At 42.6% G+C, this 20,735-nt stretch overlaps 1 protein-coding gene across 1 annotated transcript; it reads right to left on the reverse strand.

The window, feature by feature from the left end:
- Positions 1 to 5,485: 5,485 nt before the first annotated feature.
- Positions 5,486 to 20,547, reverse strand: parp12a (poly (ADP-ribose) polymerase family, member 12a). Its single transcript, XM_080736616.1, has 14 exons — positions 19,990 to 20,547; positions 18,945 to 19,105; positions 18,275 to 18,416; positions 15,872 to 16,010; positions 15,059 to 15,332; positions 14,701 to 14,850; positions 14,400 to 14,589; positions 13,749 to 13,920; positions 13,125 to 13,245; positions 12,307 to 12,403; positions 8,240 to 8,327; positions 7,992 to 8,119; positions 6,900 to 7,051; positions 5,486 to 6,413 (listed from the first exon to the last, which is right to left on the reverse strand). The coding sequence occupies exons 1-14, from the start codon at positions 20,007 to 20,009 to the stop codon at positions 6,154 to 6,156; spliced, it is 2,094 nt and encodes a 697-aa protein (XP_080592742.1). The 5' UTR covers positions 20,010 to 20,547; the 3' UTR covers positions 5,486 to 6,153.
- Positions 20,548 to 20,735: the final 188 nt, after the last annotated feature.

The raw sequence follows: 20,735 nt of genomic DNA on the forward strand, positions 1-20,735 counted from the left end.
TTGTCCTTCCACAGGTTTCTTGTTTGGTTTCTGTGTGTTTAAAACCGACAGATCCTCCCCGGTCTCCTCCCAATCCTCATCACTGTCTTCAGTATCCGATTCAGAAGAGTGTGAAGAAGAGCAGAGCTGGTCGTCACAAGCTACTTGGGCTGTTTGAGCGTTCTCCACCTGTTTCCTGTGTGATTTCCGTGTGTTTACAACTGACGTGGTCGCCTCCCAATTCTCATCGCTGTCTTCAGTGTCAGATTCAGAAGAGTTTGAAGAGCGGTCATCACTAGCTGGTTGAGATGCTCCACAGTGTACATCAGCTTGTATTTTCATGTGTCGAGTTGAGGTGCAGGCTAGAGGCTCTGTCTTAATGTTTTCATCAAGAACTTCACTTTTCACTGCTAGTAATGTCAAGGTTGACCCGCCAGCCTCCTCAGGTCTTTGAAGTAGCTCCTCCTGTTCCTCTTTTATCTGTGGCAGCTCTGGTTCCTCCTGGACCAGACTGGAATTCCTCTCATTTTCAGGGCAAGACTCCTCTTTACACACAGGGAGGTGCAGGAACTCTAGGCAAAATAAATAAAATAGTTAATCATTAACCCATTCAGAACGGGTACACATTATGGTGTATCATTATTTTATGCTTTAACTACTGCAAAATAGCAGATATACAAGCTCACCGCGCGGCACCGAGTGTCATGCTGCGAGCTTGTAGATCTGCTATTTTTGAAAAATCGTGAAAATTAGAATTTTGACCCGATTCTATAAGTGTCTTTTGAATCCTTCTAAGATTTTTTGAAAAACCCTATGTTTCTATGTCAGCAATCTGGCTAGCCATCGTCAAAGAAAAGGTCCTTTTCACTTAACTGGAGCTCAGTTAGTCTGTTCTTGAGAGACTACTCAGTGGTTCTCAAACCTTTTGAGCGGTGGTCACAACGCTCCTATACGTGGCCGTGTGTGTGGGTCTGTCTGTCTCCGTGTCTGTCTGTCTGTCTGTAGCCTGCAGTAACCTTTTCTGACCACACATGTTAAGGGAGGGGCGCACACACACACACACACACACACACACACACACACACACACACACACACACACACACACACACACACACACACACACACACACACACACACACACACACACACACCACCGCTCAGTTCACACGAGTGTGATTTTTCATATTTATTTGGCCACGGACCTGCATCTCAAAATAAATATCTAGTTCCAGGGACTACCCAGAAGCAAAATTTGAGTTACACACGTTCGCTTAAAAAAGACATATATTCAAAGATTTTCACACATTTTCAAAAATAGCAGATCTACAAGCTTGCAGAGTGCCGCGCTGCAAGCTTGTATATCTGCTATTTTTCAATAGTTAAAGCATTCAATAATCCTTTAAGCCACAGCAACAATGAATTAAGACCTCATAAGAGTGAGATAGAGAAGCGTGAGAAAGTGATCTACCAGCGTTTTCCACATGGAGAACATATCCGGATCCATAGATAACTCCATGTAATGTCAATGATGACCCGTCAGCATCCTCTGGTCTCTGAAGTCGCTCCTCCTCCTGTTCCTCTTTAATGCGAGGAGGTTCTGGTTTCACCTGGACCAGACTGCAGCTCCCCTCCTGCAGTTCAGGAAACTCCTCTTGACCAACAGGAAGCAGTGGAACATCTAACAGGAGAGAGGACCAAACCGTAGAGCAGTGGTTCCCAATGTCGCAACTGTGTGTAGCGCGCCTTAGAGACTTGGACAGTTTTTTTTGCAATTTTATTACTAACATTAGTGAGGAGTGAGGACCTATTATATGAAGGTTGAAAAGTGGCAAAGTCCTCCTTTAAGTATTATATTTTTTTATTTATGGAATATCTTAGATTTGTTTGTTTGGTTTAAAATGTATGTATGAAAAACTGGGATTCTTTTTTTTTAAAACCACTGCCATAGAGCCTCCGTCCTCCGTAGGAGTAAATGCAGAGTAGGGTGGGACATGCATTCCCTATTTGCATCGTTCCTGAGTACCCAACAGGCACCGGTATAGTAAACAAAATCACACCCGTGTGAACTGAGCGGTGGTTCTCCCCCCCCCCCCCCCCCTGTGTGTGTGTGTGTGTGTGTGTGTGTGTGTGTGTGTGTGTGGCCTGGACAACAGCGCCCCTCCCTTAACATGTGTGGTCAGAAAAGGTACTACACAGGCTTGAGGCTACATACAGACCCACCCACATACAAACAAACTAACACACAAACATACATACCTACACACACGGCCACGCTATGGAGACGGTGTGACCACCGCTCAAAAATAAGGTTTTCACATTACAGTTAGAAAGCAAGGGCAATTCACAAACAAACACTCTGAGTGTTATTTTAACACTCAGAGTGTACAAATGTAAAGTGTGTGTGTGTGTGTGTGTGTGTGTGTGTGTGTGTGTGTGTGTGTGTGTGTGTGTGTGTGTTACTCACAGCCTGCCTTGGTGTCAGTGCAGTGGTTGTCGTCCTCCATGGTGAAGATGGGAGGCATGCAGGTAGCAGTCCTCCAGGGGGCAGCAAAGCTCAGGGCAGTCTTAAGAATACATGTGGTCCTTACCTGAGGGGACATAGTTATGTTTATGTATTATTATTTGACATGGATTTCCAGTTTCCATGAGATTCACACTTATCATCACATTACACCACGGGACCACATTGAGGGCAGCGCTGAAGATAGTAAACGTTCTTCAATGAACGCAACAAAAACCATTGATGATGCAGGGAAATTAATCACATGTCGATGTCTATATTAATATATTAAACATATAAACCCGTATTGTACTACAGTCGAGAGGCTGCGCTATGGCCTATTAAACACTGCCATTCTAGGGCTAGCTAAATATTATTAGCTAGTTTGCAACCCACCAGAGAATCGCCTTCTATCTTTGATTGATTGATTGATTGATTGAAGGCTTTATTAGAAGTTTGCATAGGAAAATGTACAGATTCATGACGGTACAGTTCACTGGTACAAGGTCTACTAAAAGGAGATCCATGAAAAGACTAAGCTTATTTCAACAGGAAACCATTAAAGTATCTCATATAACATTGAATGACAGACAAATAGAACACAGTACTATGCAGTAGATATGTAAAGAAAAAAAGAAAACAGTAGGTCTATACAATCAGTAAGTACAGTATATACAAGGAAGGGGCAGGTAACAGTAAGTCTAAACCAATCAGTATGTACAGTATATACAAGGAAGGGGCAGGGAGGGTAGGGTTGGGCTAGGTTATTACCAGTTGTGAACGGCTGCTGCCTGTAAGTGGTTTTTTAGGGCAATTTTAAAGGATGCTAGTGATCCACACTCCTTTATGGCCTTCGGTAAGGCATTCCACATTTTTGTGGTGTAGCAGAAGAACGAGTTCGACCCTTTCTTTGAGTTGACTCTGGGTTGAACGTGATCTGTGGCACTGCCTCTGGTGTTGTAATTATGGACATCCTTAACGTTTTTAAAGTATTTTGACAGGTACTTGGGTATCATAGTGGTGTAGTGTATCTTGTACACCAGGCCCATTGCAAGTTGCTGTACTCTGTCATCTACTCTGAGCCACCCCACTCTTAACTGGTGAGTAGCGGTGAGGTGAGTCTGATTGGGAAGGTTAAGCAGGACCCTAATTAGTTTATTTTGGGCTGTTTGGAGTTTAGTTTTTAGGGCTTGTGGGGCGTCACGATACCATACGTGGACTCCATAGTCAAAGAGGGGCTGGATTATTGCACCAGCTATGGTCTTCAGTGTGTTGAAGTTGACCATTGGGGCGATCCTCTGTAGGAAACGAGTTCGTTGGTTGATTTTTTGTATTACTTTTGAAGTCATCTTTTCGCTGGAAAGATTAGCTTCAAGGATACATCCTAAGTAGGAGATTTCGTTTTTTCGTGTTATGACCTTGTCACCCACTTTGATTGTGAAGTTCTCTACCTTTTTGAGGTTATGATTTGATCCAAAGAGGATGGACTCGGTTTTGCCCAGGTGAATTGATAATTTGTTGTCGTTAAGCCATGTGCAGATCTTACTCAGTTCAGAGTTAAGTGTCTTTTCAACCTGCAAGTGGTCCTTGCCCGAGACTAGGAGAGCCGAGTCATCCGCGAACAGGAACAGGTTGCAGTCGCAAGCAGATGCCATGTCGTTCACGTATATTAGGAACAACAGAGGTCCCAGTATGCTACCTTGGGGAACTCCACAGCTTACTGGGAGGGGGGGGGACAGGGTACCGTTAATCTCCACCACCTGTTCCCTCCCCACCAGGTAAGATTGCATCCAGCTCACTGCTGCGCTGTCAAGACCGATGGCTTTTAGTTTCTCAATCAGAATAGCATGATCCACGGTGTCAAATGCCTTCTGGAGGTCCATCATGACCATGCCACTATACTTGCCCTGATCCGCTTCGCGTTTGATTTGGTCAGTCAAATAGAGAAGGCATGTGTCAGTGGAATGGGATTTTCTGAATCCAGATTGGAACTCGTAAATCAGATTATTCTCATCGAGATATCTTGCAATCTGTTCGTAGACTATTTTCTCCATGACTTTGGATATGGAGCTAAGAATGGAAACGGGGCGGTAGTTTCCAGGGTCTAGTTTGCTACCTTTTTTATGCAGGGGGGTTACTTTTGCTAGTTTGAAGTCCTGGGGGACATGACCCTGTTCGATGGAAAGGTTAATTATGTGGGTAATGATTGGAGCAATGGTGGCGGCTGAATCTCTGAGAAATCTAGCTGGGATTTTATCAAGGCCAGTGGCCTTGTGTTGAGGTAGGGCGCTCAATTTTTTAAACACTTCATCAGTTATCAAATACCTCCTCCGTATTTCTGGTCTTTCTTTAAGGTTCTCATGCAGCTTCACTTCTCAATTAAATTCTCCTCGTCTCTGCTCTCTACGCAATACGCATCCAGTGATATGATCCAGTGAACATTCAGATTCAGAACAAAATAAATAAACAATCCCACGAATGATTCTGTCGCGCTGTGATGACGCCAGAACGACCAGTGGTGGAAAAAGTACTCCTTTTTTTTTAAGGAAAAGTAGAAATACTCACAACTTGTAAAGTCCGAATACAAACTTTACTTGAGTAAAAGTAAAGCCTACTATGTACAAGTAGAAAGTACAAATCTTTTGAAAATAGAACCTTCAATCAGTCTACAAGCTCAAAATCCGTGTGGACTGGAATCGATGCCATGTCCTTGTGTGTTGTATTAAGAAATGTCTTCAATGATTATCTTGTCACTACTGTTGGACAAGTGTGCCAAAACCTGTCTGTGTAACGTCACAGATAATATCTACATGTTTTAGGCCTGCCTGGTGAAGGTGTCCCCATGTTATATGTATATTTGTCACACCAATGACTAAAGCAACCTTTATTAAGTTTCTTATAGTCACTTTTAGTAACCAATGGAGTAAACGCAACATGTATGCACCGCCATAAGGTGTCGCTGTAACACAAGCTAGAACAAACACAAAGCAGACTTTAATGGTGGTTATCTTGCATGATTCTGTTTATTTCACAACATTAGAGCAGTAACAACCTTAATAATAGTATGCCAAATTATATTGTAAAATTAATGAAAAAAAACATATAGTATGCATTTGTACATACTGTACTGAATGTAGACATGTAGTAATGCCAACTCAACACACAAGCCTGCTTCTTTCATAATAATACAGCAAAAGTGACAGATCATATACATGCATATTAGCATTCTAGATCAGTGGTTCTCAAACATTTTCATGTCAAGAGCTCCCAAATTGATTTATAGTAAACTTGGTCCACTATCTGAAATGATTTGATGCCAGGCACCCCATAGGAGAAGATCTTAGTTGTTACATTAGATTAAGTACTGAATTCTACAGCATACTGTACAAGAGAAAAACCCTATGATCCTAATAGTAATTCTTAATGCTACATTGATTCTCTCATTGGATTACCTCCTAGTGACATCTGGGAGTAAATTAACCCCTTGCAACCTGGTGTCCCTATTTTGAGCATGTCAAAAGTAGAAAAGGCTATTTTCAATCCAGTGTTTATCATAAATTATTAAGCAAAAAATGTCCCAACGTCCCAATGAACATTTTCAAGTAAGCAATTCAACCACCAGGTCAAGAACAGATTTGCTCGATGGAAAAATGGAACTGCACCAATCAGAATTCACACATACTCAATGATGTACTCTGGATAGATCTGCATTTTGTCAAAGATAACAAAGATGCTGGGGTTGCTCTCAGAGTCAACACAGCTATCATAGAAGCCTTTGTCGCCGTCTTTTGCAGGGGGGCGGACGTAGGAGCTTCTTGCCTTGGTGAAGTCCCCCACAAGGACCAGAACCGCAAACATGAACTTCCTTTGGCTTCCCGGCTTAGCCTTGGCGTATCTATCAGAGTAGGACGCGTCTCTGGCGAAGTAGCTACCTAGACAGTGATAACATAACACAAGCACTTTGAAACACACGAACGCCCTAGTGTCCCTAATGTGGGGCGAACATTCCACAAAAATAGACAATCTACAAGCTCACAACACATTGTGCTGCGAGATTGGAGGTTGGCTATTTTCGGTTAAGATATTTGGTGTAGAGTGAAAAAAGAGAGGACCAATAGACCCCTAGAGGACTGCGGTCAACCGGTATATACTGTAGGGCAGGGGTCCTCAATAGGCGGACCGCGGTCCATGTCCGGACCGCGAGGCACCGCCGACCGGACCCAGGACGAATTATAGTAAAAAAAAAAGAAAAAAAAAGGGAAAAATATCTCCACGTTTCGTTTCACTTCATGAGGGAGGTGAGGGAGCTACATGGGGGTACAGCACAAATATGTCCATAGCGTCGTCTTTGTCAATAATAGATGTTGTCAACAGCGAGCATGATAAAGGCTACAGAGGCAGATGTGTGTATACTGTACCTTTGCCGTAAGCTGTGCCGTGGACTCCACACATCCTCCAGTCAAAGTTCTGTTCACAGATGGCATCGATCAGAGACTCGTCCGTACCGTGGAACAAATACTGTTCATTCACAGGCTTCCCCTTGGTTCTCTTCTGCATCTGCTCCTTCTGCCTAAGCATTGGAGTAAATAAAGTAAACGTGTTGTACAGAACTGTGTTGTACATAACTGTAAAATCAACATCACAATGTTTTTGACCAAACACCTATCCATATTTTGACAATATACTATAATGTGTTTGTATTGTATTTGTCTCTTAACCAACATAAATAGCAGATCTAACCACAACCCGACACAGTTCTACGTGTTGGGCTTGTAGATTGTAGATCAGCTATTTCTGCTGTATTTGAAAATCATCTAATTATAATCCTATACTGTATGGCAGGCCATGGGTCTTCAACCTAGGGGATCCTCAGAGTTACTACAGGGGGGCAACTTAGTTTTTTTTTTACAACTATAGGGTTCATATTTTAGACTAGAATAGAAAAGATGAGCGTTAAAATGATTTTGATTTCAGCGGTTGGGGCCATGAGTACAAGTGGCTAAATATGTCTTTTTAGACACAATAAGCCCATTCCCAAGATGCACCACAGTCTTTCATGGGCAGATGTGAATTATGGGGGCTAGTAGTGCTACTGTAAATATTAAAAATGGGTTCTTATTGTGTCTAAAAAGACATATTCAGCCACTTCACGATTTAGTAGTAAAGTTCGCAGACAACACAACATTGATAGGTGTGGTCACTGACAATGATGAGACTACAAGAGAGAAGAGAGGAAGAGAACCTAGCCCTCAATGTCAACAAGACCAACAAGACCAAGTCCACAGTCAGCCCTTTGGCTGACTGTGGACTGCCAGGTAGAGAGATCAATCTAAAATTGACTTACCGACCAAGTGGTGAGGATGGTATAGGACCACAATGGAAACAAGTCCCCAGAACTATTTTGTGTTATCATTTTAGCCATAATGTCCGACTTTACCATGTGCTGATTACATTTTTGACTAATGAAATATCCAATCAATTGATCAAACAAAAACAGCTTCACGATTTACCATTGAAAAACTCTCCAGAGGGAGGGGTTCTGGATCCTTTTGATGCTGTGGATTGTCCTGGCCATGGTGCGCTTAAACAATTGCTCAATCATCTTATGCTCCTTCATGGAGTTTGTGACAGCAATCAACTGAACGAAACAGCACAGCACAGATGAATAGGTGGTTAGTGTGAAAAAACATGCCAGGTAAAATAAAACAAACTGACTGTGAACATGAATATAGATCACAACATTAATGATGCACATTACCGAGAAGGAAATCTCTGGCAGGGCCGTCTTGTCCCAGTGCTGCGGGACAACCACGGATGAGGACGAGCTGGCACTTTCTGATGACACGCTACAATGGAGACAAAGAAGTATTGAATTCTTCATTTTTACTTTTCAATTTCAGTTTAGTTTTTGTTAGTTTCCAAGGTGGGTTTGCTAGTTTAGTTTTGGTATTTATAGCTCACAACATGTTGTTGTGAGCTTGTAGATCTGTTATTTTTGACAGACTAAAACTAATATCATTTTCTTGATGATTTTAGTTTTAGTTAGTTTTGTAAACACTATGAATGAATGAATGAATGAACTTTATTTATATAGCACATCTTCACAGCACGATACACAATACTCAATAAAAGTAAGCTCTAAAGTTGCAGAGATACAAAATAAAATAAAAATAAGCTCTACAGTTGCAGAGAAGACATCAATAAATTAAAACACCCACAGTAACACGGAATACAAAAGAACAGTAAAAAACAAAACAAAGATGCCTATAAGTGACCAAAGGCCTGTCTGAACATGTGTGTTTTCAGATGCCTCTTAAAGGAGGCTTCTGAGGGGGCCATTTTTAGGTCCAGGGGGAGGGCGTTCCAGAGCTTTGGGGCTATGGCCTCAAAAGCTCGGTCGCCCTTGGTTACTAGCTTTGTCCAAGGGACATCAAGGAGGTGTTTATCAGCGGATCTGAGTGAGCGAGTGGTAGGGGTGGGACGGATAATTTCTGAGATGTACGTAGGGGCTGGGCCATGAATTGCTCTGTAGGTAAACGTGAGGACTTTGAAGTGGATCCTGTAGTGTACCGGGAGCCAGTGCAGAGAGGCTAGAATGGGGGTGATGTGACATGACTTTTTGGATCTAGTGAGTAACCTGGCAGCAGCGTTGTGAACCAGCTGCAATTTGTCAACGGATGTTTTGTTGAGACAGGTAAAAATGGAGTTACAGTAATCTAGCCTGGATGAGATGAAAGCATGTACAGCCATTTCAAGTTCAGAGTGGGATACGATGGTCCGGAGTTTTGCAATATTTCGGAGGTGAAAGAAACAGGTGCGTGTGAGTGATTTGACATGATTGTCCAAGTGCATGGATTGGTCAAAGACCACGCCCAGATTTCTCAAATAAGGGCGTACGTTACCCTTGAGGGCCCCCAGGTGTGCAGCTATTCTGGCTGTGTTATTCTCAGCTGCAACAATCAGCACCTCGGTCTTATTGGGGTTCAACTGAAGGAGGCTGTTTCCCAGCCAGGCTTCAATAGCTAGCAGACATTCTTGGAGGACATTTAGTTGTTCCAGTTTATCCGGCTTGAAGGAGCAGTATAATTGTATATCATCTGCATAGCAGTGATAGCGAATGCCGGGAAACTTATTGATGAGGAGGCCTAGGGGGAGCATATAAATGGCAAATAGGAGGGTCCCAAGTACAGACCCCTGAGGTACACCACAGAGGAGGGGTTCCTGGACTGATTTAAAGGGGCCCATAGCCACTGAGAATGTTCTTTCCCGTAGATAGGAGGCAAACCAGTCAAGGGCACTCCCAGTGATGCCCACCCACTCCCTGAGCCTATCTAGAAGGATGCCATGACTGACCGTGTCAAAAGCCGCACTCAAATCCAGCAAGACCAGAACGGAGCACTTCCCAGTGTCAGCGGACATCATGAGGTCGCTTGAAACTCTGAGGAGGGCAGATTCAGTGGAATGATGTTTGCGAAAACCGGATTGAAATTTGTCTGAGATGTTGTGGTGTGTCATATGGGAGGTAAGCTGGTTGGCTACAACCTTCTCCAACACCTTCGAGAAAAAAAGGCAGCTTTGAAATGGGTCTGTAATTATTGTGGATGGAGGGGTCAAGGTTGGGCTTTTTGAGGAGAGGCTGTACAACTGCTTGCTTGAAATGTAATGGAACAGAACCAGAGACTAAGGATGTGTTAATGATGTTGACAAGACTGGGGCCAACAGAACTAAAGACCTCCTTCAGCATGGAGGTGGGCAGGAGATCAAGGGGGCTAGAGGAGGAGTTCATGGAGGACACTATAGTGGTGATATCATCTAAAGAGACAGGTGAAAAACTGCTCATGGATGCTGGAGTGGTGTGATGAAGTGGGAGGGGAGAAGGGGAGGGAGTGATGTTTATCAGAATACTATTTACCTTAGTGACAAAGAACTGCAGGAATTGATTACAGTCCTCGTTTGACAGCACAGGCACAGAGGGGGGAGGAGGGCTCACAAGAGTATCTATGGTTTTAAATAGCACTCTTGGGTTATGCCTACTAGAGGAGAGAATGTTGCTAAAATAAGTAGCCCTAGCACGCTCAACTGCAGCATTAAAATCAACCCTCAAATCTTTGAGATAGAGGCGATGAACCTCCAGCTGTGTAGCTTTCCATCTCCTCTCTGTTCTGCGGCACTTGCGTCTAAGCTCGCAGATGTCATTGTCAAGCCAGGGGGAAAGGTTCACAGGACGGACACTTCGGGTGACTAAGGGTGCTACGTCATCTAAGATTGACGCACAGCGCACGTTGAAGCAGTCTACCAAACAGTTGACGTCATCACCGGGGGACACCACAACACTGTTGTTATCAAACCTAGCAATGAAATTAGCGACAACTGTGCTGTTTATGATACGAGAGCTTTTAACGCGCCTCTCTGGCACAAAATCATTATCGAAAGACACATTGAACAAAATGCATTTGTGGTCAGACACCGATAGCTCCTCCATGCAAACGTTACTGACTTTTAACCCGATCGTGAACACAAGGTCCAGCGTGTTTCCCTTTACGTGGGTCGGACCAGAGATATGCTGGGTAAAATGGAATGAATCCATAACATTTAAAAAGTCAGTGGCAAAAGAGTCTGTGCTCTTATTTACATGGATATTAAAGTCCCCGATCAAAAGGATCCTTTCCAGGCGGATAATGGACGCTAGAAAGTCACCAAATTCAGCGAGGAACGAGCTGTTTTTCCCAGGCGGTCGATAAACCAAAACACAATAGAAGGGATTAGAGCGCCCGATTTTGTTCATGAGTACCTCGAAGGACGAATAAGCTCCAGAACTCACCGTCCGTGATGTGAAACAGTTCCTATGGACTACCGCCAGCCCACCCCCACGACCCGAAGACCTTGGGGCAGGAGTACTGGTGTAGGTGCAGTTTTGCGGGCAGAGTTCGTTGAGGGAGGCAAAAACACCTACTTTTTGCCAAGTCTCAGAGATCAGCATGTAATCCAAGTCCTTGGAAACGAAGAAATCATTCAAAAAGAATGTTTTGTTGCCTATGGATCTAGCGTTTAGTAATCCAAAGCTGAGTCGGATCCATGTTTACCAAGCGATGAGGCCCGGGGTAGAGACCGCAGGTACGCGGGTCGACTCCCAGTACACCGTCGATGGAACACAGGAACAGGGGCCGATCGCAGCGAGGGGGAAACCAGGAGGATCGGCCTGGGGCAAGACAGACCCACGCCGGGGTCGGGGGCCGTGGAACAGGTCCCGGAGAGAGCGTGGATCTGTTCTCGGATCTGTGTCCGACGCTTCACTGCGACTCCGGCTCGTTTCCCACGTCTCCTAGCCCGCCTGGTCCTAGGACAGCAGCAGGAAGACGCCCAGATGTTCCCGGGGATTTCGAGGCGCAGGGCCCGGTGAGAGCTCCATTGCTCAGGTCGGTGGGACAGGCAGCAGGTCACCGTGTCACGGATGTTCAGCAAGGTATGTCGGTCATACACAGCCACTGAGTTCACACTGTTCACACATAACATGGAACATACAAACAAGACAAACCAAACGAAAATCCAGCTTAGATGGCCAGCTGCCAGCATAGGCGCTGCCATGGTCTGTACAGATGCGAGCGACTCGACAGAGCGTCTCTCTGCGTCAACGTCTCACTCACAACTGACTCACTGGCACTACAGTTTCAGTAAGTTGTTTTTTGTAAAGCCTTGTTTAGACTTTTCCAATTATAGTTTTCTTTATTGTTTTATTAGTTTTAGTTAACTACAACATACTAGTTTCATAACCACTTTTACTGTTACGTTGATTATGCATGTAATAACACATGGAGGTGGAAATACCTTTTCAGCTTGGCCTCCACCTCGTGAGACGAGACAAAGTGAGGTCTCCTTCTGACCTCTCTCTTGGTCTTGTAGTGTACATTCTGCTGTTGCATGTCTGAAAGAAAGACAACACAATTAGCTCCGTCATGACATTAGGCCTACTATAGTGGTGTTTCCACACACGTCCTAAATGTAAATTTGACTATGAGGGTCTATAAATGTAACCAAATGGACCTCTAACTGTACTGTGTACAATCAGTGTGTTGTTTCTTTATTTACGGGACAGTGCATGTTCATGAATATTCAATACATGTACCGTACAAGAATTCCATCAATTGAACATGATCTCATGTAAACTTTTAGCTAGAAGCTAATATCTGCAGTCCCACATAAAATAAAACGCAATATAACAACATGACAAAAACAGAAAATACCACATACAATATACAACTGCCTTCAAATAAACACATACCTAACCAATAGAACATCTAAAGCCTATTTTGACATCATCTAAGATTTGAAATGTATCGATGGTCACATGTTTGAGAATTTTTTTACCAATGTTTTAGTAGTGTTTTAAAGGTACACAGGATGGGGCTTTCCCTTGGAGTGGCTCTCGTAGGCTTCCCTTGATGGAGAGGGCATTCTGTCCTCTGGTGTGTGACCTAGTGCCACATCTGGAGCCAGTCCATGTAGACACTTTAAAAGCCTTACAATAATCAAAGCTAAAAAGGTGATACTTTTCTGCTAAATGCTACAATGATGGTTTGAGTTTGGTTTCTTGTCTAAGACCTTGATGGCTCTCCTGAAAAGTTGTTCAATTGGTTCTTGTTTACCTTTGCAGTAGAGAATATACTTGTGTTTCCCGGCGCCAAAATTTATCTCAATGTCTGCATCGGCCAAGTAAACATTTTCCAGAGTTTGAGACGTGACAGAGGCAAGCTTATCACCTCCAGCCTAGAGTGGAAGCACAAAACAGTGTTCATATGATCATTAGTTTACGGGTGCAACAGTTATTCAAACTAAACAATTTTATCGATTACAAAATGTATAGATTTTAATAAAATAATTGTTTTTCAAAAATCTGTGATCATTATTGTGAGCTTGTGGATCGGCTATTCTTGCTATTTTTTGGTAACACGGTTATACAACAAAGTATAAAAAAGGGCTTACGTTGTTAATCAGACTAATCGATTCCATTCATTGAAAAAGTTATCAATAGAATAATTGCTAAAAATGGAATTGATTGTTGCAGCCCCATGTAAATCAGTTGAGCAATGAAGGAGGTTGTAAATGCAGCCACAGGAGGGCGATAAAATCACAAAAACAAGCTTGAGCTGAAACACAATGGGCAATCTGCAAGCTCACAACATGTGGCAATCAGCTATTTTCCCTGAATGTTTGCCCTAGGGATGGTGGGGTTCATGTGGTTAACACAAGTCAGATGAAGTGATCCGTACTCCGTATTCCATCCACATCTCAGTCTCATCTTTCCAGTACCACAGCCACTGTGTTGTCAGGATGTAGTGGGGGGGCTTGGAGACGGAGGAGGCGGTGGACAGACGACGTACAGGCGACCCCCCGCACGTCATAGTCACAAAGTTCACCCACCGGTTATTGCTGGATGCAGGGCTGAACAAAAGCAGCAGAAACTTGAGTCACAGGGAGAGTTTCTATACATGTATACCCATTAAACCCATTATGTAAGACATTAAAGCTGTCAATCCATTATGAATGGATATAAATTTATGTACCGAAAATATAAAGTGGATATGAAGCTGATTTGTGTGTTTTAGACACAAAAGGAAAATGGGCTATAGGAACTACTAACAGGATAAGTGAAATCAGAAGTGATGCAACAAACACAATGACAAAATTGGAAGTGGAACACTAAAATTGAAGCTGATAAATTATCTTTGGGGGGGTCTTTCCCCTGACTGGATAAAATTAGTATCCCGACCTGAAAATGTGAAGAGAAGGGCAACCCCTGTTACTAACTCTATGAATTCTACAGCAATGATTGATTACAACAGAGTATAACCTTAAAAGTTTTAACAACAAAAACAACGACAAAATCACTAACAATACAATTCTGAAATAGAGTGGTGTACCTGGGTTGGACAGACAGCAGTCTCATGAACAGTGAGGGTAGAGGCGGTTCATCAGGGCAACTTGTGTCTTTCGCTGGGTCACAGTAGGCCTCCTCGATATCCTCCATGTTGGCTAAGTCCTTCCAGCTCCCATCACTGTCTAGAACCTGCCACTTGTATGGCAGGTGGTAATGCACACGGGCACACTTGTCTGGGAAAACAAACATACACGTAAGAAATATGAATCCAGCAAGTTCACAATTGCGTGCAAACTCTTGTTGACTTGAAGTTTGTGCTAATGGCAGCAGAGCAGACACATTACCTTTGAAGCTGCAGTGTCTACGAATGAAGTACAAGCAGATCTCGTTTCTTTCAGTCTCACTGATTGGACTGGTAGCACCAGAGGAACTAGTGGAACTGCTGGACCGCTGGCGAGTACGTGCCACCAACACCGGGGGAGGTGCAGGACACACTGCAGGACACACAGACACAAGTGTTCATTTTACAGCATGTGGATTGTGGATTTAGCCTGGCTTATTCTTAGTTGTGTGCTGTGTGCCATGTACCGGAAATAGACAATCTACAAGCTCACAACGTGCCATGGTGCGACACGTTATGAGCTTGTAGATGGTCTATTTCAAATAAATCTGCCATTATTTCATTATGGCATTATTCAGTACCGGCAATAGGAGCAGGTGTTCTCCGCTCCTGGTGCCCCGAGATGATGAACTTATTCCTGTATATCTTCTCCAGGTTTTCAATGTTCTCCTGGCTGAGTCCTCGACCGTTCAACATCTTCAGGATGTGATCACCAACAGCGTGCTCCCTCTTACACTTAAGCCCAAACTTACAGTCACCACGGGCATTGTGCAGGCAAAGGTGCAGGTTGGTGCATGAGGGTCCAAACCTACAGGAGCCGTGCACACCGTTGCCCTTGTTGTAATGAGGACATATCTGGAGACAATACATTTTCAATTAAAATGTTGGCATTTATGAAAAACTCAGCTTTAGATCAGATTAAATTATATGAACCTTGGTCAACATACATCAGAGAGAATAATACCTGGGCACTTCAGGAGAGAATACCCAAATAAAATACTGGACCACTCGACTGGTCTGCACTTTACTGTATTTATTATTTTACAGGGGTAACTATTCAACCCAGCAGAATAATAAATATGTGCAGTTACACCAAATGACCTCGGTAGTCGGTAAATAGAAATACTGTAGTCTGTACATATGAACAGAGCAATATCTTTAAGTACATTTGAATAAATTGCTGCTAATTGTTACCAATGTTTTATACCAAGAGTATGCAAAACATTGAAATACTGCTGTCAACTTTCAAAAGTATATACCAAACTAACCTTTCCTATATGAATCTATAACTATTTCTGGTCTTTTTTTAGGAAAATTTAAATAATCTTTATCTTGAAACAGTCAAACTGTAATGCCATTCAAACAGGTGTCTCTCTCACTGTTGTGCGACCAACCTCAGGCAGCAGGTATGGATCGTTCTGTAATAACAGCTGGAACAGCTGTTTGTTTGTGTCCAGGTGTTGAAGATCATGTTTCTTCAAAAGGGCTTCACTGTCAGGAGAGTCCAGGTTGTGGGTATATTTGCATTTGTTCCTAAACATAATTATTGAAGAACAATATTTTATTGAAGGACATAACAAAGTTACAAACAACAAAGTAAATGGTCATTGGTCACATAAACAGAGTGCAAATAAAAACAATGCATTGCTTCTGGTTCGAATGAACATGATAACAGGTAAACAGCAGACCTACAGTAGCATCTGTCTAAAAAAACTACATTATCTGGGGCGACAGTGGCTCAGGTAGTAGAAGGTTTCTGGTTCCATCCCCGGGCTTAGTGTCCTTGAGCAAGACACTGAACCCCTAACTGATCCCATTGAGCAGCTTGGTGACTTACTACATGGTTTCCTCCCACCATCTGTGTGTGAATGTGTGTGAATGGGTAAATGAAATGTATAAGCACCTTGTAGTGCTTTGGAAAAAGGTGCTATATAAATGCACAATTTACAATCTTAAAAACATTCTCAGCATTTGTCGTCAGGCAAACACTATAAGTCTATCCAAACAACATACAGTAATACAATGTTAACAAACAAGTAACCAACATACAACATGCATACATAGTACAACTGTTACTGTAGGTCTACCGTCTAAGGACGATCTGTTTATGGATCATAATATTCATATCTTCCATCAATAAACACTGTTGCATGCCATTTGACCTGACGGAGACAGGTCAAGTCACAACAAAATGTGATGTGAATGTGAATGTCTTTGTGTTCCGTTCCTCTACCCACTGTGTGTGTGTGTGTGTGTGTGTAAAAATGTCTTATCAATTATGTTCTGCCATGACACCAAACTAATATGTCTGTTTAATAAAGTTGTATGTCGAACAATAAGTTAAATGTCACAAACTATCCTTCCTGTGGAACTGTGTGCAAAGTACACACCTCTGTCTGCATTTTATTAGTAGCTGCCTGGAGACTCATTGTTGTTGCAATTCGGGCCACAACAAAACTGATATGATTGAATTGTTTTGAGAACTCATGTCATAGTGAACTCTGGTTACCATGGTAATGGCACAAGATTGACATCATCCTGCCATGTTCTCTATCCACCTATGAGGAGGCGGGAGAGTGTTTTTGCAGGTCTTTCAGTCCGAGTTTATCAAAAAGGCAACTGGGTTAAGGCAGCGGAAGCTTGTGTTTGGCTACGCGGAGGTGACGACAGTCGGGGTGACGGAGATATACCTAAACGTAACCTTAAACCTAACCCTAACCTCAGTAAAACTAATGCTGGTGAATGCTAACCTGGCGAGTAGCTAACCTGCCGACGCTGGTGAATGCTAACCTGGTGAAATGCTAACCTGCCGACGCTGGTGAATGCTAACCTGGTGAGTAGCTAACCTGCCGACGCTGGTGAATGCTAACCTGGTGAAATGCTAACCTGCCGATGCTGGCGAATGCTAACCTGGTGAGTAGCTAACCTGCCGACGCTGGTGAATGCTAACCTGGTGAAATGCTAACCTGCCGACGCTAGTGAATGCTAACCTGATGAATGTTAAACTGGTCGGACCAACGGTGCTTAACCCAGTTGCTTTTTTGATACACTCGGACTGAAAGACCTCCAAAAAATACTCTCCCATGAGGAGGCTCCACTGGTCATCGTCAGTGACAACAACTTCCATTGTGCATATAAACTCTGTCTATTGTACTATTTGTCAGAGAGAGAAACTTGAGAACCTTTTTGATTATTGCACTGTTACCTTGTCTGCTCTCTCTCTCTAATACAGTAAGCTACAAATATACTCTGGGCATTCTCTTTTCTTATTTGTTTGGGAATTAATTATTTTGCCTCATGGGAATAAGATTCAAGAACCCTTAAATGGATGTTCTTAACTGTTTATCAATTTTGAAATGAAACATTCTGCATGATGAGATTCATCACTTTTATATTTGGTATATATTTGGCTATATTTTGATGTCAATACTTTGAACGCATGATTTTACTTATAACAGTATTGCTACATTATAGGCTATTGCTACTTTGTGGAAGTAAACCATTTGAGTTCTTCTTCCAGTCCACACCTGTCTACTTTGATAAACTGGTTTATAGAGCTATAGCCTAGGCTACTGAAGGCCTCGATGAGCAGCTCTTCCTCTTCCTGACTGAACAGGGAGCATAATTCCTTCCTATTATACAAATGATGAGTAGCTCCGGAAATGCTTCTGGAATATAGGGCCTACATTTTGCATTAATTCACGCGTGATTCAAATGATATCATAGAGTTAAAATATCTAATTGGGCCTCCTGAAAGTAGGTTAAATAGAATAATTATGCTATGAATATGAACTCACCCGTTTCTGCAATGTCCGCATATGAAGTACCTGCACAGGTGCAGCTGGTCACAGTGTGATGAGGAGCACTCAGCAGGGAGTTTCTGGCAGACCCTCAGAGATGTCCTGGCCACTATCACACTGTCCGGGCTCATGACATAACCTGAAGTAGTGGTGTAAAGTAACAAAGTATGTTTACTTGTGTTCACCCCAAAATGACTTTTTTCTATTGATTAGTCACACCATGGAGACTTGAGTTCAATAATATTTTTTTGTATTTGTCACATTCCTAAGACAAAAAATATATTAGAGTAAATTTACCCCCATTGATTTTGGATGGGGACCCAAATGCATTTGAGTGAGAATCAATGGGGGTACATTTACTTGACCCTTGACCCTAATTTTACCCCCATTGATTCTGACCCAAATGCATTTGGGTCCCCATCCAGGGCCTTATTTGGGTCCCCATCCAGGCCCATGGATTTGGGTCCCCATCCAGAATCAATGGGGGTACATTTACTATAATTATGTTTTTTGTCTTAGGAATGCGAGGAATACAAAAAAATATTATTGAACTCAAGTCTCCATGGTGTGACTAATCAATAGAAGAAAAAATAAATACTTTAACTTTTTACTCCACTACATCTCTAATCCAAATATTTATTCCAATACTTTTTCCACCACTGGTTACCTGAGGACTTCTCATGGCCCTCCTGGATGGAGAACTTCTCCTCGTCACACAGTAGTCTCAACAGCACAGACTCAGCCACTGTGAACTCCTGTCTGATCAGCTGCTCCAGATGTTTGAAGTCCAAGCATCCCTCGTTCTCGCACAGGGCCTTCACAATGAACCTGGACCAGTGGTGGAAAGTAACCATGTACATTTAATAGAGTAAAAGAAAGCAAGAACTAATGTAAAAGCTAGATGTGTTTCAGTGTACATCTCTGGGGAGATTAAAAAAAAAGTCCTCACTGGCAGGTGAGTCAGTAGGATACAACAGCATTGACAACACAGAAATGTGTGTGGGGAGGAATCAATTAAATTCGGGCGAAAAAGGGGTAAAAATAATTGGCTAAAAATAGCCTGACATTTAGCCTGAATTGAAAATTAAAGGGGTGTGGCTAGCGATTCAGGGTCTGGAACTAGGCTAGGCTAAAAACCCTCTGTTTTAAGGATCGAGGGATAGGCAAACTATAAGCATTGTGCTTCTACCTATTCCTTTTTTGGTCATGATTTGAATTGTGTATGTTTTTTATTTTTTATTTGTTGTGAACAAGGACCAAAATAAAACCATTCGTTCAGTATTTGTTCTTTACTTGAGTATTTCCAATTACATTTACTCCACTACATCTCGGATCCAAATGTTATACTTCTACTCCAGTACAATTATTTGAAAGGTTACTAATAGTTACTAGGATTATTATAACAAAACATACTCTACATTACCCACTTCAACCCATTTCGGGCATTTGAAAATAGCAGATCTACAAGCTCACAATGTGTCGTTTCGCGACGCTTTGTGAGCTTGTAGATCAGCTATTTTCAATTCCGGACTTGCAGCCTATTGATACATAATTGATTTACATAATAAGTAGTAAATAGATAGATACACCTTTATTATCCCATGGGGGAAATCAGTTGCCCAGAGTAAGGTTACAAGTTACAAAAAAGTAAGAAAACACTGTACATTCAAACAAAGCAAGGCACAAGAAAATGTACTTTTTCCACCACTGACCTGGACACCGCAGATGTCATGATGTCTCTGATCAAAACACCCCACAGGTTCGGCTCGTGTCCCACTCCTCCCAACACACAAGCATAGAATAAATAATGGTCACGAGTGTTCTCGCAGGCAGCCGCAGCACCTGTAGAAAGCCTGGTTTCCTCACTGTCCTCTATTTACTGACCAGTGCTCTATCCGGGCTAGAGTCCGCCTCTAACACCCGATGATTTCAACACACATACATGCCATGATACATGCACGCACACGGCGCTGCTTCCGTATCCGCTCTGGACCGGATCTGCAACATGCAGAAGCGAATTGGTCTGTTGTTGCGACGGTTCCACTTCCACAGAAACGAAACTAAGCTGAGCTAAACAAACAAGAACATGTATCAAACAAGAAAATGTATCAAATAAAATGAGCAACTAGGCTTTAAAAACAAATAGTTATCTATGATGTATATTATCCATCGACAATTAAGTAATGAAAAGTTTAAAGTCTAGCAGCAATCTATCTCTGTGAACCTGCCGATGGTGAAAAGAAAACGAATGAGAAAACCATGAACCCTGCGTTTCCTCCAAATAGCGCATCTCGCTGTGTTCCATTTCTGGAGCTGCGCACTTAATAATTCTGTCACGTCACGTTACGCCCCTGGCCTGGTCGAAATCGGTCCACTGCTGGAAGTGGGATGGTGTTTTCTGTTTTGATTCACGCAAATGGCGTCAACCATGCAATCTGTAAAAAGAAAAAGAAAAAAA

This window comes from Nannobrachium achirus (genome assembly GCF_963921795.1).
Source record: "Nannobrachium achirus genome assembly, chromosome: 11".
In the NCBI taxonomy this organism is placed as follows: domain Eukaryota; kingdom Metazoa; phylum Chordata; class Actinopteri; order Myctophiformes; family Myctophidae; genus Nannobrachium; species Nannobrachium achirus.